Below are 18,008 nucleotides of genomic sequence, written 5' to 3'. Positions count from 1 at the left end.
GGTTGAGGATTTGATTTGTTTTCCATGCAGAAGTGCCACAACCACTTTCATAAACTTTCCCAACCCACATCAGATAAAAACATGAAGCATGTTGGTGGGTTATACTTCCATGTCACCATTTCTGAAAATTATAGACTGAAAAGAGCCAGAGTGGTTTTTCAGCAACCAAGGACAGAATCTGCCGCCAAAGTTGCTGGAGTGCACAGACCAAGGCCATGTGTTTTAGACAGTCACAACATACGTCTGCTGTTGTCATGGCAGTGCTGTTTATCCTTGTAATGAACAGAGGAGAGAATGTAGCACACAAGGCTGGAATTGTAATACTACCACAAACAGCCTGCAGTAAGCTGTAGACTTAACTAATCCCATACAAATACAACAAAATCATCTTGCCAACATAACTGACCGACTGTGATGCTGCTCAGTCCAGCGGCTGTAATGCTCAGCTGGTGATCTGTGTGTTAGAGCACAGCAGGAGCAGGGATTTTATCTCTGGCTACTGATTATCGACCAACGCTCCGTTCAGCTTCACACCAAAATCACAAACTCTCTTTAAATAGCATGCAAAATCAATAGAGTGATTGAGTCAGTTAAATCAACTGCCTCCAATCAATAAGAGAAGTTAGACTGAATAATGCCTTCATTATACAGAGAAACTGACTTGTGCAGTGAGAGCGAACACAGTGATGTGGAAGATAAATCAGATAACACATTTAATATCAACATTCAATGAAAAGATAATGGAATTTATATGACTTTTGGCATTTTGGATTACATGCAGTATGTGGTGCACAAACACTGCCACATACAAAGCCTTCTCCTGCATATTTATCAAGTCTCACACGGCTTAGAAGCATGAAGAAACTGTGGAATTAATGTGTCCCTTGACATCTGATACCTCCCTCTTTCCAGTGTCAGCAGAAAGCCCTCTCCTCATCACTTTCCTGCAGAGTTTAGCAATCCTTTGGCTCTATTACTGATGCTGTCACTTCCTATGTCCAGGACCTGCTGCATCGAAGTCTGCCTGATCAAAATGCTGCTGCCGTCTGCATTGTTAAACTAAACAGTGGAAGTACAGACTAACTCGGACATCCCTCGTCGGGAGACTGATTAGATCCACATTGTTCTTGCTGGCTCGCATAGTCGGCTCTCGTCCACTCTGGGTGTGTTCTCAGCAGTACCACTCGCTAGGAAAGAGACTCCAACAGCATACACAGCACATTTGAGACCTGCATGCATGATGGTCTTTGTGATATGTTTTTTTTTTTTTGGTGTGAACAGAGCCCACCTTACTTGTATTTCACTGCATGACTTCCTACATCTCACAATGTCTTTGTCCCACTGAATGGGTCTTACCTAGGGTTGCAAATCAATGGTCTGTAAATTTCCAGAAATGTATTGGTAAGAATGTGCACAAACCCTGCGTACATAAAATTATGTCCATTTAAATTAAGTGTAACCATGCACTGCATTCAGCAACACTGTATATAGTGCACCCAGCAATACCTGGGTAGTGACAATAAGGCATCAGGGTCCAATATCGAGTACGCCCATTGGGTATGGAGGCCTGAGCAGAAAATTAATTTTTGGGGAGAAGTCTTTTGTTGGAGGGGGTTTAGAGGGTTATTGTTGTTAAATAAAAGTGCAATATAACATTAAATGAGTCAGCTCATTTAAACTAAAAGTTCAACTTAATTGAATTGTTTTTGTTTATTTCTATTAAAAGGCTTTACAACTATGTCTGCTTATGATATGGAAAGAGATTTGTGTCTATCTGTTAAATACAGCGTGAGCAAATAACCCCTAAGTTTCCATTTTATCACCTTTTTTTCCTGCTAATTCCCATAAATTCCTCATGATTACCATGGAAAGTTTCACCTTTACTATTCTCCAGATTTTCCAGCCATAGCCTTATCTTTGTGCTTTACCTGTAGGTGAAGATGGTAATACTCAGAAAAAGGTTTCCAAAAGTTCTTCCATTTGAGAAGGCTTTACTGTTATTGAGACAAAAGACAACACATCTTGTAGCTAGGGCTGTCCCGAATACCATTTTTTAACATTTGGACCTTCGGCAGAATTTATAACGAATATTCGAATCCCCATTCACGACGGGTTTTTTTTTCGGACCTAATTGTATTGCAGACTTTTGCACAGCGGCGACCGAATCTTTGCTCTCAAACCACAAAAAAATGTGATGGCACAACAGTCTCCTTCAGTACATTATTCTATGCTTTCTTTTGATTTTCACATTGGCTAGTCATCCTGTTTAATTTGTCTTCTGATTAAATCGGAACAGTTGAAACAAGTTGGTTGCTGACAGACACTCTGTGCTGCAATAAAATGGTTAATCAGCAGTGCCGTGCACTGTAGAGCCGATGCGCTGCTGGTAATGCCAGCCTCAATAGAATATAATGTCTATAGCCTTACTGTTGTGTACAGCCTTATAGACTGAGCTGAGTAGTGATGCGCGGGTCGACCCGTAACCCGTGGGACCCGCAAATGGACCTGCGGGTCGGGCAGCAGTGATCGTCTGTTAAATCGGTCTATAAATGATATTTTGACATTATTGGCTATTACTGTCATGGCATCCGAAGGTACTGATACGTTGAGCAGGTGACAGTCCGCGGCCGTTTTCAAAACACGCTTGTGTCACGCACTCCAAAAGAAACTTGTTGAAACTTTAAACAATAATTTATTGTACACAACGGGGGAAACAAACGTTGACAAAAATGGTTCCATAATTCATATTAAATTCAAAAGTTGTATACGACAGCTATTGCACGTCTGTCCGTCCTGGAAGAGGAATCCCTCCTCAGTTGCTCTTCCTGAGGTTTCTACTGTTTTTTCCCGTTAAAGGGAGTTTTTCCCTTATCTGCTGCGAGGGTCCTAAGGACAGAGGGATTTTGTATGCTGTAAAGCCCTGTGAGGCAAACTGTGATTTGTGATATTGGGTTTTATAAATAAAATTGATTGATTGATTGATTGATTGAAAAGATAACGAAAAAACAGCTACAAGTCAGAGGGAATAGCGATAAAGTGGTAAAACTTGGCATTGATCCACAGTCTCAGACGGATGCGCTTAAGCATGCCGTGCGCACAAGCTCAGTTGGTAGGCTATACTATATTTTCACATTTTTAACAATGCAATTTAAAAGTTTTGATTTTTATTGATAACCTACATTTACCAACAACAAAAAGACTACATTTAGCACCAAAAAAAATGTTTAAAAAATAATTAAAATTAAAAAAAAAAACAAATATCAAATACCAAATTTTCATAACGATATCCATAGAAATGAATATGCGAATATCCAAATATTTGGGTACAGCCCTACTTGTAGCTGCACTGAATTCTGATCTACGTCTGTCTGAGCCTCTTCTATGACAGATTACTCCTTGTTTGATTGTTGAACATCAGAGCTGAATAGGGAGTCTGAAGAGAAGCACTTGCTCTTTTATCAATTCAATTTTATCAACTCACACTTAAACCTGATGACTACCTTTGACGTTTTCAGATAGATCAACTTCTTTTCACAGTAACCTCCAACATAGCTGCAGTGACAGTACCTTGACTAATATCACATCTACTGAGTGTTGGCCTAAAATCATGTACTTTGAGTCTGGATATGTATAATCCAACACAGTATCTGGTATAATTATACATATTATCTAGGGTTTATACAAACAGCAGTCACTGGTTCATGTCCAGACAGAAAACTTTGTTTTTTTCCTTCTTGCTCATTTCGTGTCATGTTTCTACTATCTGCCATCACATAAAAGCAAAAAATGCTCCCCAGAACAAAATGTATGTATCTAAATTTCATATCCGACATATTTCATTGTGAAATTGTTAGCATAAAGTCCACCCCTGTACACATTTTTGAAGGCACAATGTAATGCAATTCACGCATTCAAATAAGATGTCCGACAGTAAATAAAGAGCACTATCAGTAATAGACAGTGATTTCACTCATCGCATTGGATAATGAACTGACTGCAAAAAAAGATAGGGAGTACACAATTGTGGCAAGTACATGACAATGAGGAAGTCAGTCCGTATGCATGTTCTTCATGGACAGTTTTGTTTTCTCTTTCAGCAAAGTTTGGCTAACTAAAAGGTTTGTGTACAACTTCTATTATTACCTGACCACTCCTGTTCTTTGTCCCATTTCTGGGGGTTTTTGAGCGAAGACGCAGCTTGCCAGATGTCATCAATAACTCTGCCAAGTGCAATGTTATTATTACTGACAGAGATAGCTGTAAAAACTACAACAACAGGACTAAGACTGCATGAAAACAGAATTTCTTTGTGGAACTGTAGCACAAAGTAGAAATACTGCAGCTACTGTTATCACTTTAAGATACTGTGCCTTGTGCTCTGCTTTACAAAGATGGTTAAAATGCTGACTGGAGCTACTGAGGTGTCATGATATTTGATTATTACAGATGCCTGCCAGCCTCTCAGAAACTTATACTTTCTGCAGCCAAGTATAGAGTGCAATTAAATGCAAAAAAATCACTTAGTATTCAACTAAATCAATCATGTACAGCCAGACCTAATGTATATTACATTACAAAGTTCTCAAAGTGCAAGATAGATAATATCTTTGTATGAGTCACAGCCACACTATTGCATCACCCTTCAAGGTCAGTCCAAGGAGAGTCAGCGTGCAGCGTCGGGATGGCAGCCTGTTCATCATGATTGGATCAGCAGGCCTTTGCAGGGGGTTAACACATCCCAGCATGCACTCTACTCCCCAGACACCATTCTCTTTCCTCTGCATACATAAGTAATCAAGTGCAAGGCCCCTTGATGTCGATCAACAGCTCAGAGCTACAGACAGTCAGATATCCAATTACTCCTTATGAAGGTCAGGATAAGTGGGGGGTCAATGTCGGATCTGATATTTCGTTAAGACTGTAATTACTAGTGTGTCATTAGAAGCTTAACTACCATGATGAATATGTGACATATCGATTGCTGTATAGATGAGGGCAGAGGTGCAGGTAGATGCACACTATGTCATCATGATAGAAGAGTATGCCAAGGACACACTGCACATGTCATGGACAGAGCCTGTGGTATGATGGATAAAGGTGTTTACCTTCTTTATTGTTTGGATTGTTTGTGATGAGTCATCCAGTGAGGTTGAGGGAGAACCCATCAGCTACCATAGGAAGGCACCTTTCCACAATGTATCACTATAATGGGGCGACCCACGATGTACATTTAGCACACATCCCCGTCAAGCTCCATTAAACACCAACTCCGTCAGATTAAATGTGGAGAAAAGCTGTGGAGAGATTTGGCGAGGTCAGGTCTCCCATTTTGCCACTAATGACTCCAGCTCATATTGTGGTAATTTCATTACAGCTCCCACTGAAAGCAATTACAGGTCCAGTTGTGACACCTTGATGCCGTCTCTCCAAGATCTCTGTCTGAGCTGCTGCTGGCAAACATTTATTTCCCATTCCTGTCCCCGGTAGTTTCCCAAAAAAAAAGCTGGAAGGAACTACTTTGAGTTGATGACCCTACATGGCTGACAAGCAAGGACGGAAACCAAATTACTCTTTGTGACAGTCATCCAAGCAAACACCTCCACAGCCCATGAGATAACGCTGAGTGATTTCAACTGGAAACCTTGGGTCGGACTAAGGCTGTATATTAGAGCTGGATTTACATGAGGTCTGTGCCATTTCACGTACAAACTGAACAAGTAATGTCGCCAAAAAAAAAACAAACAAAAAAAGAGCCGTTAGCTCTATCCGTGCTGACTCCATATAGCAGAGGTGTGGACTCAAGTCACATGACTTGGACTCAAGCCACAATCAAGTCACAAATTTAATGGGTTTAGACTGAACCTGAAAAAAATCAAAAAGACAAGACTTATAACACGACTTGAACTAAAGCACCAACGACTTGTGACTTCACTTGGAATGAGCTTCGACTTAAAAATACTTGATACCTTCCATCAAGCCCAAAGATTAAAAGGTATAGTATTTAAAAAGTGTGCCACAAATCCATTTATTTGCTTTAATTTCCAGAATAAACTAACATTAATGTGATTTATTACCAGCAAGTTGGCACTTAATTCCCAACGTGATCCATTTTGATCCACTCCAACAGCATCCAGTCAAGTTGCAGAAGAGAACCATAAAGAACTGTGTTGTGCAATGTTACGTTGCCGAGCACCAGTCGGTAAAAATGACACCAAAGATAAATACACATTGTAAAAAGCATTTATGATTTTGTAAATTTAATATACTATTACTCAGCTGTTACAATGGCATCACATTTGGGGATGAGTGCATTATGATTTGTTAAGGACCCAGAACTTAAAGTTTAGGGCTTGGGACTTGACTCGGGACTTGGGGCTTGAGTGCAAAGACTTTAGACTTACTTGTGACTTGCAAACAATAGCATGTAGATTATATCAGTTACACAGAAGATAGGTTAAAATAAATAGTCACAGTCAAATAGCTGACAGCATGATAACGACATCCCTCCAGGTCCTGAACTGAATCCAGGTCCACCCACATTGGTCCACAAAAACGGAGCCAGGAGCCATGTACAAAACCTTTTTGCTGGGAGACATGCCAATAATAGACACAAAACAAACCTTGAAACACCTGTGAAAAGTTGCTACAAAGATGCCTAGAGTCAAAAGTATTAAGGGAATAACCTGTTTATTTATAATGTGTCCAGTTTTTGTAGCTTTGGCTTTTACGCTGGTTTTAAGCAACCCACACTTTTACTGTACCTTTCCGGGAGTGAAAATGAAGGAAAATGTTAGTACTATTACACAATCTGTTGTAAACCTCAGTGTGGTTTAAGATCAAATGATGTGCATGCCATTTAACAAAGCAATGGATGATTATAAACAGACAATTGAGGTTCTTTCACTTTTACTTTCATTACATAAGAGCTTTGGATAACATGGCTTAACTGGGAGTTTGTTTGTAGCCTACGTGACCACTTATATTATATTCTCTTCTGACCCAACTAAACAAAGCAATTCAGTGACTGTAGCTGTGGTAGGAAGGGATGGACTTGTGAAATAATGACACTTATCTCTGATTTGTTCAAACAGGTGCGTTGTTTTGCCAACTGCTGTTTCTGCTGCTCAGAGAACAAGTGACCAATAACACCTTTCAGGTGAGATTACGAACAGGGATTTCATTTTCTTACGTAACTAACTGCAGTAGATACATCCATGAAAAATGGCAACAGAAAAATGGAGACAGATGTCAACAAGACTGACACAGTAGGGGTGTAAATCACCAGCTTCATCACGTACGATATTATATCGATTTGTTTGGATGACGATACGATTATTGTCGATATCACAAAGTCTGTCACGATACGATTTTGATTCGATTCGATTCAGGAGCCTGTGATCGATATGACGCAATATCATATGCCCATCTAACACAATCATTTACATCAACTTACAAAAACAACTAGAATATGATTTGACCATTTTATTTCGGAGCTCTGTTTATGGTTTGAGCGAAGGCGCGCTTGCCCAGAAATGGTGACACAGACGTGCTATGTGAATTTCAAAATAAATGTGTATCTTTAAGATAACGATATGGATCGATGTTTTCATTTTGCATCAATATAATCGGATCGTTAATCAATGAATCGATGTATCGATGTGGATCGATGTATCATTACACCCCTATGACACAGCTGTACAGGTTGCCGTAAAACAGCCCAGTTGCCAGAGGAAAATATTGGCACTGTATGTTTCTGCAAATCACAAATATGTCACATTTGCAAATTTCATATGTGTCTTATCAACGTCTCTAAAGTGACATAGTATATGAGCTGAATTCATCATCTGAAGATGGATGGGATGGTGGACGGTGTGTTACCTAGACATGACGACTGCCAAGCTGCAAATCACTGCTCAAGTCCAACAAACAACAAAACCAGTTGTGATTTAGCAAGTAAATACTGTGTTTCCTGTGTTTTTTAGGAACCAATTCACTACACCAAACTGCTTTTCCTGCCGGGATAGCAGCACAAAAAGCTATTGTTTTTTTTTTCTTTTCCAGCAGTGATTGCACCCCCTAAACCAAGTATTTTAAGCCAAATCATGATCTTTTCTAACTATAACCAAGTTGTTTTGTGCTTAAACATAACCTAACATGTTAACCACAGTGTTGTTGGAATGGTAAGTTTCAATGTGTCTGCTACATTAAACGTGCTCATGTTTTCTGGCAATTGGATTGCCGTAAATTAGCTTCTTTCTTGCTATTGACAAGGCAAAACAAAAAAATAAATAGGCTACCAACCCCTATTTTTAAGACATCAACAAACATTGAAGTGAAACAGAATGGTAAATCAGTTTGATTGTCAGGCGAGGCCATGAGAATGGGGTTATGGTTGTTGTTTCTGGGCAATGTTGTTCAGAAAACATTACAAATTTTATCAAAATTCTAAGACAATCACATATCTTCTCTTTATGCAGTTGATATATGCTAGCAGACAGAAGCAGCTGTACCAAGATAGGGTCTGAATGTGTAAACCAAATCGAAGCTATGGTGCATCACTTCATGAATGTTCTCATCCAGAATGAAAGACTCAGATTAACAGCGCTCCAGTTACATTTTAATGAGCGCATGTAGACACAAACAATCAGGCTGTGGTTACGTGCACTCTCAGTTTATCCATAATCGTGAAACTGTTCATCAGAGGAGAGAGCACTAAACAAAGTCAGAAGCACAAAGTGCAAATGTTTTGGATTTATTATCCATGCCTCAGTTCCACACTTTATTCCATTCAAAACAAAGCTTAACTGCTACGTTAAGATGTTTGACTGATTAAATTTTAATGAAAGACTTTTAATTTGGCTCTTGCATTGTGTGCAAGTGTTGTTTGAGATGACTCAAGGGAACCCAAGAGGAGAGCCAATATTAAAAAACCCACAGATTAAGCCACAACAGCACATAGCAATCTCTGACAGATACACAGATCCCCCTCACCCACTTTGTGTTTCGTTCAGCAGTTTAGCAGAAGAAAAATGCTTTGTTTCATATTCAGCAAAAATGTGAATAAGCTTTTGGAGTCTTTGAATTTCAAGATGGCAGCCTATTACAGTCATTTTGAGCGTATCCGTGTCATCGACAGTGCTGACACAGCTCCCTGAAGATGGAGAGCTGGCTTGGTTTAATCATCTTCTCACCCACAGTATGATGATCACACACACTGCACGGAGACGGGTGGATGGATGCAGCATTGTGGCAGCACCTCCGCCTGTACCTCACCTTTCCACAACAGAAACTTCCTCCTGTACACACGTTCCTTTATTCTTTGTGTCGACATCTTGTCCTGACAGAAAACATATATCTAAAATAAACCTTATGTGGGTTATATGTGAAACTATGATTATCAGCAGCCTGGTTTCACGCCCAGGGACTCAAAAAGCAATGCTTGAGCATTGGCCCTCTGTGCCAGATACAGATGCACAATGCACCCTTTAGCAGCTGTATGAGATGCACCAGGCTTTTTAAGAACTACAATATAAACCCATCTGTATAATTATTAGACATTCACAGCAAGGGACGTAGTATAAAGAGCAAGAAAGTCCACTCACAGAGGGTGGCAAGAGAGGTGCATGGGTCCAACCTGCACAAGACTTTGACCCAAGAGACCAGTGTATGTGTCCTGTGTGAAACTAAAAGTCAACTTGAAGTTATTTTGTCACGTCAATCTACTGATGTGAGCAACATCAATCACAACCTTTTCCCAACTCACAGCATCAAGGTCCGACACAAAAGGCAGCCCTAGGTGTCATTATAATGATGCAGGAGGCTTATGCTCCAGCGGCAAAATATGAGAAATGAGGATGAGATCACGTTGCCATCACAGTTCAGGCAAAGGAGTAGGGATGGGAATCGAGAACCGGTTCCCGTTAAGAACCGGTTCCAACTGGTTCAATTCATCGACATCATTAGCCTTTATGCTTAACGGTTCCCTTATTGATTCTTTTCATTAGGCCGAATCTTTACGCTGATGATGCACGTCACGCTCGTCAGTCAGCAGCACGTTCAACAACAAAGAAGACGAAATGGCGGAGAGACAGAAGCAGTTGAAAGCGTGGCTTCACTTCACCAAAAAAAGACTCTTACAGCTTGACGTGCAATTTATGCAGCACCGTAATTACATGCAAGGGCGAAAATACCACCAACGAGGCCTGAACGATAGCTTTTAAGCATTGCCATCACGAAGCACACGTATGCAATATTTACATCGCGGGGCTTGCAACTTTAAATTAAGCATGCACGTTTAAATTGCTGAGTGATGTGCGTAAAACTCGCTTCTGTTTTAATGACTGACCAACAAAATGTGTCTCATTTAGTGGGATAAAGAATAAACGGCCTATTAAAGTGCTGGAATTTGCTATTTATGTGACAACGCCTGAACGCAACACAGGCTCCGCTCCATAGATTGTGTGTACAGTGCCGTGCTGTAGGTTCGGGCCAGGCTCGGTTATAATTGTCTTGGGCTCGGGAAAATGCGACCCGAGTATTGCTCACCTGTGTCTGTGTGAGTGTGTTTGTGCGCACATCAGGGCCGAACTCTGCCATGCATGATACAGAGAGATAGAAATGACATGCCATCATGTTTTCCCATTATAAGGTGAAACTTTAGTTTATGAAGAGATAAGACGGAGCCCTCTCCTCTCCTCTTATAAGCTTTACTTAAAAGTGTGTGAATTGACCTGGATATGAAGCGTCCGTAGCGCCAAATAATATAATGGTTGTTACTAAAGAGCTGAGACAAAAACAAAAATCAGCAGCGACGGTCATATTTTAGCAGTGGTGGTGTGCCGCTGCATATAGGGGAAATACTGAAAGAGATGGTGGTTTCACTGAACAAATGCCTATTCTCAGCACATTTTATGCTGCTGCATTTAAAGCAATATCAGCCTAATAATTCCAGAATGATTAATTCTCACCAAGTAGAGCTCCTGAAGTCATCTGGTGGAAAATAATGCATCCTTAAAAAATATAAATCGCAATATATATCATGTAACATTACTTGACATAGATGAAAACAAATGCTGTACAAATATTCTTTCATTTGTTCCATTTTAGATGACAGCGGTGGACCAATTTCATAATTATTTGTTTACTTACACAAGCACTTATCTCTTTATAAGAATAGAAACTCAATAAAATTAGTGTTGTTGACACCGAAAACCTGTAAGGTCTACTTTTTCTACACAGAAAATTCACAGGAGGAATTGATAAGGGAATCAATAAAGAATCGGATCGATAAGCAGAATCGATAATGGCAGTTATATCAGTAAAATCCTATCAATTCCCATCCCTACAAAGGAGCAATCAATATTTTACACATGCAGTGTCAAGTCCTCTTTGTCAATTCCAATCAGGATTTGAGAGGTGGATGTCAATCTAATCTCACCATGTGGTCCCTACACTGTGGAGTCTGCTGCCATCAATACAGAGCTCTTTCACATAGAGTACCTTTGGGTTTAGCTACGGATAACAACTGTGTGTGTGTGTGTATGTAGTATACTGAAGTATTTTAATGCACAAGGTTACATGTGAACATCTGATACTGTAAGGACCACAGGACTATAAAAACTACAAGTACTGTATAACAGATGTGCAAAAACAAAAATGAATGTCAGTACAGAAGTCTCACTTTGGGAAACGAGAAGAATTTCTGTGTTTACTTATGGCTGTAGAATGCAGGCGGTGTGCTTTCATCTTTCTAAATCTCACAGAGAATTCACCTAGATTTCACATCAACTTTTAAGTCCTCACTAGGTTACAGTACAGTAGTTTTTGAGGCAGATTTCAGTATTTACAGATATAAGGCCAATATTTCTACATGTGAATGGCCTTAACTGATCAAAGCAAAATCCTGTCCCCATTACAGTTGCTACGCCCGCCAAGCGATCCGATTTAGTACGGCACATATGTAGTTTACACTGATAACAGAGGCAAATTGTTGTGTCAAAATGATTCCACAGAGGTCGACAAAAGAAAACAACTGTAGACTTTAACATTAGCTCCATTAACTGGCTGAATATGTTGTGTCCAGCTGACTTTTTAGTGTTTCAACCTGGCCTGTTTTAAGATCGGAAAATGACAGTGCATTTCCACAAGATCTGGCGAGAACATTACAGGATGCACTGCTCAAATCAACTGGCTGCTTGATGGGTGTATCCATTGGAATAGGAAGGTTGGTACCAATGCTCTCCTGGACTCTATCGTGAAATGAACCTGACTGAATAAACATGCTGCTAGCTGGGCAGTCTCTGGTTCTCTGCTTGTAGATTCAAACAGTAAACAGCAGGGCGGCCTGCTCATAAACTTCCTGTTATTCGGTCTGAACAGTTTATCAAAAATCTATTTCTGAAAACATTTGAGGCGAGAAACAAGACAATGCCTCTGCTGAATCTTGGGTCATTTAAGAACTACACTGCCGAGGTTGAAAGCCTGATCAAAGTTTCATGGTGGTTGTTTTGGTTACAGTGCATTACATACCCATTTTTTAATCATGTTAGATGATAAGTGTTGGGTGACCATCCCTTGTGTTGCTCTATGGAAGCAGACGTGTTTGATTCTGCGGACAATGAAAACTCAACCTGTTCTGACACTACTGCTAACATGACCAGCGAGCATGCTACAAAGCAGCTACCAAAAGTGTGGATGCAATGATTGTGCTTGGAGCAGTGATGACATTTGAACACAAGTGGTCAGCTGGAGATGCATGATAGGTACAGGTGTGAATAGCAATGTGTCTCAGCTGTCCACTTGTGACCGTCCATCCACCCATCCATCCATCCATTTGCAGCCACATATCTGAAGCCGGGTCACGGGGACAGCAGGCTGAGCAAAGTATTTCAGACGTCCCTCCTCCCAGCAACGCTTTCCAGCTCATCCTGGGGGACCCCGACCACACCAGACAAAATATGTACTCACTCAAGTTTGTTCTGGGCCTGCCCTGGGGCCTCCTACCAGTTCAACGTGCCTGGAACACCTCTAACAGGAGGCACCCATTCTGCTCAGATGCCTAAACCACCTCAACTAATACCTTCTGACGCGGAAGAACAGTGGCTCTACTCCGAGCTACCCAGCCACCCTTCTGAGAAAACTCATTTCATCAGCTTTATCCGCGACCTCATTCTCTCGATCACTACCCAGAGCTCATGACCATAGGTGAAGGTTGGGATGTGGATGGACCAGTAAATCAAAAGCTTTGCCTTCCAGCTCAGAACTCTCTTCACCACTTGCGACCGGATCACCCAAAATGCATGTTCATACCAGGTCTAAACAGGGCCTCTGATATAGTAGCATCTAGGACCGGCTTCCACACAGCATGGAAATACAACACAGTGGATGTGCCATCTGGTTTTTAACTACCCTGTAGCTCAAAAATCAAATTAGTATGAAATGCTTCTTGGCCTTGAAAATAACCCTGTAGCTACAAAGATAGTGAGCCAGAAATGTTACCATTTGCAGCTTATGTTAGACAAACACCCACTTTAATCCATTTCCTTCACTTTTGCTCTTTTATTTTTGGATTTGTAAAGGCTAAAAGAAGACACCACCCTCAAAAACTCAAGTATTGCTCTTTCCCCAGCCCAATGCACACTGCGTCATCATGTTGAGAAATCCAATGTTTGGCAGGTCTGCTGTGCCTTGTTACGGTTGCTAAGCTACAGTATGATTGAACAATTGCTATTTAGGAGATGGGTTTTGTGAATGGTCAATTCTTCACAGATTCAGTATGATAAAAATGTTTTGTATATGTTGCACTTCCAGATATTATTTTTTTCTCACCAGTTTGTTGTAAGAAATTTCACTTTGTCATTTCTTTCCTATTATTGACTGTTCACATATAAATTTAACTGAGCAATTTAACATTTCCAGGTTGCAATTTCTGCACACAGGCTCACCAGGTTATACAGCTGAAGGCTGTGAGAACAAAATTAGCTTTAAAAAGGTAATAAGCCAGCACATTATAACCTTATTGATTCAAAGTGTAGCCTACTGTTCTATTATAATTCATGGGATAAATTATTCAAGAGAAATTAATTTGTGTTTTCAACAGAAGAATGAATGGGCTGTTTTCAGTGATGTATCTAGAACTAAATATAAACCAAACCAAAGCTGTGAACTGTTTCACCTAGGATTAAAACAACATGGAAGAAACAACCAAAAGCATTTTGTTTTGATCCACCTAACCGACCTTACACATACTGGCTGAGCCATGTGACCACTTCTACCTCGCAGTCAACATCCAGAAAAGCCAAAGGGATAAATGATTTATGCAGACTGTACGCTAGCACAAGCCACATTAAAAATACAGAATGTACACACAACCATGGAGGACTGTAAACTGGGTTTCCTAAATTTTCCACAAAGGCTTTGTGAGAGTGTTTACACTTCAGTTTAAAGAGTTCTCTGTGGTCTGCCTATTAAGAAATGTGGTGGTTGAAAATAACAACTCCAAAGTGTATACGGGTAAAAATACTGAGCCTTAAATTATATATTTCACACACTTCACAGTGAACAAATAATGAAGGTGACCTGATATCAACCATCACCTTTGTGCACATCAATGTCTTTTCAAATCCAAAATCATCAGTGGAACATAGCTCACCAGAAATGTCAGCCATTATCAACAGAAGCCATTTTAAAAACGCCCTGAGATTTCTGCTGTCTTTTTTTTTTTCTTTTGAGTTGATAAGAATAGATCAAAAGTGACATTGTGCTGACCTTTTGGTGCTGAACATCTTGGCAGCGTCTTCTTTCTGCTCAGAGGCTTTGCAAGGTCGTGGTTTGATGTTGACTTTTCAAACCTGCAGGAAGCACGCACACACGGATGAACACACACATACATACAAAGCAAAAAGACAGGGACGGGGGACAGAAGGAGAGAACAGTGAGATTTTCAGCATCACAGTCAGGTCGCCCTCAAGTTGTCTGAATGCCTTGGCCACGCTGACCCTCAACAACCTCCATTAGCTGGCCTCCAACTGAGCGATTCAAATTGACTGGGCATGGCAGGAGGCAATGAGCAGAGCATAACTCAGCCAACATGACAAAGACAATACATGGAGTCAAATGTCGACTTTAATAATCATTTGCTTTACTTCATGACAACAGCACCAATTTAAAGCCGAATGGAATTAATTAGCACTGAAGCTCAACTGGAGCGACGAGGAACAATTAAAATGCAATCAAAAAGGAGGACTATATAAATGCTTGTGTAGGCAAACATGTCACATGCAGGCAATTAAGTGGGACAGTCTCTGAACTGTTAAATCCCCAAACTGACTCTCTCTCTAGATGTCTGTGCTATACCTACCACATTGTATAATGGCTGGGAGTTAAGGTTATCAGAGACTGTGGAGGAGGAGCTGGAGTAAAAGAAGATAGGATTCAATAATTAATGTCTGTGCAGGCCTCACTTCTCACCCTCTCCTGTCTGTAATGAGATGAATGGAGGGCCAGAGGGAAGGAGGGAAGGAAAGGGAAGGAGAATGGGCTGATTAAAGCGCCCAGCTCGGTCCCATCTACCTTCCTTCCCACCTCCATCAGTTAGACACACCGACATGCACGCGCATACACACCATCTCATTTATAACACTTGGAGTGTGATTCCTCTCTCCTACACAGTGGCAGGGAGCAGGGAGCAGCTGAATAAGCAGGTGTTAAGGTTAACAAAGTAGTGTGACACTGGAAACATTTGATAATTCATTCAGGTGACAAAGAAACCGTGGATGTATTCAGTTCTGTAAGTAACCTAAGGCAGTGCAGCAGCCAACTTTGTGGCTTCTATGATTCACAGACGATAACAGAGGCAAGCAGCCAGAAAAATGTTATAATACAAAAATTTTAATTTCTTCATATTGTATTTGGCAGAGTTTTACAGACAAAAAACATTTTAAATACTGCCTGGGGTGAAGATTAACTGTTCTGACACTGCATTGCTGTCAAGGTATGACGTGCATTTGATAATGCAATTAGCTAGATTAAAGACTTAAGTAGTCGCCCTGTTGGAAACCAAACAAAACACATATCTCTGATAAGGGCAAAAGCTATTGTCAACAGTTTGTCACCAGTTTCACTTTCCAGCTAGGGTGGCTTCGCCACTGTATAAAACATATTTTATCAACCTAAAAGTCTACAACCATGTTAGCAGCTCTGTGAGGCTATGGTATATGAATGTTGCACACAGGCTAGGGCTGTACAATTAATAAAAATGTTATCAAAATCACAATGTGGTCAAGTATAATATACAAATAGCAGGAACTGCAATTAACATTAACATTCGCATTAACATACTAACATTGGCCATTTGGACATAGACTAAAGCCAGCAGTGATAAGAATGACATTTATTTGCAGTTTAAGATGGTTAGACCAGTAAATTAGCTTTGAGCAAAATGAAAATGCTGTTATGCTAACATGCTCCCAGTGAAAGCTAACATGCTAATGTTTAGTTTTTGTGTGGATGTCTGTTCTTTTCGTTCATGTCCTTATTAATGCACACTTTATAACTTGCTTGTTGGATTTATTAAAAACGAATGAATGAAAACTAAATGTCTTTAAAAACGAAAATTAAAATGGCCGGTAAAAATAGATTATGACCGGATTTTTACGACCCTGTCGGTCAAAATGACCGGCGACGAAAAAGTCTAGCGCAACCTCTGATCCCCATAGACCCCCATGTTAAAATGCTCAACTTTACAGCAGAAATAAACATATTTACTGCCTGGTACAAAAAAACGTTTTTGGTCTCTATAGCTAATTTCCCCTTTCATGACAATTGTACAGGGGTGAATTTTTTTATAACTCATCCGTTTAAATTTTATTAAGGCTTAAAGTTGTGCATAGTTAAGGGCGTGGTCATTTTGAGTGAGAGGTGACGCCATCACGGGTGGCTAACTAGTCACTCTCTGCCTGCTAGGCATCATCTCAGCTAATTCGCAAGTCATTGAACGCTGACCTCTCAGCAGTGTTTGTGCCTTTTGGATATTTTGTTTTGTGAGGGAGCTGGCACCAAGCGGGAGCATGAGCGGGAGCAGCCAACACCACAGGGCTAGCCAAAGTAGCATAGCTTGTTAGCCTTAGATAACTTAGCTTCGAGTGAAGTGGGCACGTTTAAGCAACAAGGCTTCATTTGGCCTGCCTCTTTGCCCATTTTTGATTGGCAGGGAGTTGGGTGGAGTCAGGCACTGCCAAGATGGCGACGGCCAGAGCCGTCTACTTTAAACTTCAAACCTGCTCCTCAGAAACCAATGGGTGACATCACGGTGACTACATCCAAGGATGTCTGCACAAAATTTTATGGTGACCCATATGATAGCTGTTGAGATATTTCACTTAGGAAAATCTTTGAACGTTAAAGCAGTACATCATGTTCAAACAGGTTCTGTTTTTTATATCTCAAACATTTCACACTATAATGGTAGCAGGGGGACGTTAATGAGATGAGAAATACCTTGCCATAAAGGGCTGCAGGTACATGCACACTGACGGCCAATTATTCTAAAATATTTCATTTCATTAAAGCGAACTGTTTATCTAATCTGAGGGAAAATTCACAGCCCAGGGAGTACAGGGAGATAATTTAAAAGAGTCGAATAATTTCCTTTTCCAATGCAGCTAAAATGTGACTCATCCTCCCATTCGTCAGTGTTCCAGGGCTTTAAAACTGTTACAGACTGCTTTGCCCAACCCAGCATTTTCCACAGAAAAATAATAACAAACCTTTAAGCTTCCAGGGGTCTATACTGCACCAAGACAAAAACTGAAAATACATTTAGACGTTATTTGGGATTATATGAGGCCAGTTTCAACTGCCGGTGGTCTTACAGTGAGCGCTAACCAATAAGTTTCTTATTCAAGCACTATACCTTGAAAAGCAATGTGAAGCCAACAAAGATGACCGGTAGACAGTAATATAGGAATAACAAACATGGGTTCAAATAAACTCAGTAGCTGGGTTTATTT

The 18,008-nt window shown here is 40.4% G+C and overlaps 1 protein-coding gene across 2 annotated transcripts in view; it reads right to left on the bottom strand.

Moving 5' to 3' along the window:
* oxr1a (oxidation resistance 1a) overlaps window positions 1–18,008 on the bottom strand; it is a 209,276-nt gene that overhangs the window by 176,728 nt on the left and 14,540 nt on the right. For both annotated transcript variants that reach the window (XM_049584533.1, XM_049584531.1), the window contains exon 2: window positions 14,767–14,849. In XM_049584533.1, the coding sequence (XP_049440490.1) occupies window positions 14,767–14,783 (17 nt within the window). In that variant the 5' untranslated portion in view covers window positions 14,784–14,849. The remainder of the gene's footprint in view (window positions 1–14,766; window positions 14,850–18,008) is intronic.

This window comes from Epinephelus fuscoguttatus, linkage group LG8 (assembly GCF_011397635.1).
Source record: "Epinephelus fuscoguttatus linkage group LG8, E.fuscoguttatus.final_Chr_v1".
Taxonomy (NCBI): domain Eukaryota; kingdom Metazoa; phylum Chordata; class Actinopteri; order Perciformes; family Serranidae; genus Epinephelus; species Epinephelus fuscoguttatus.
This window is presented reverse-complemented; position numbering and strand designations above follow the sequence as displayed.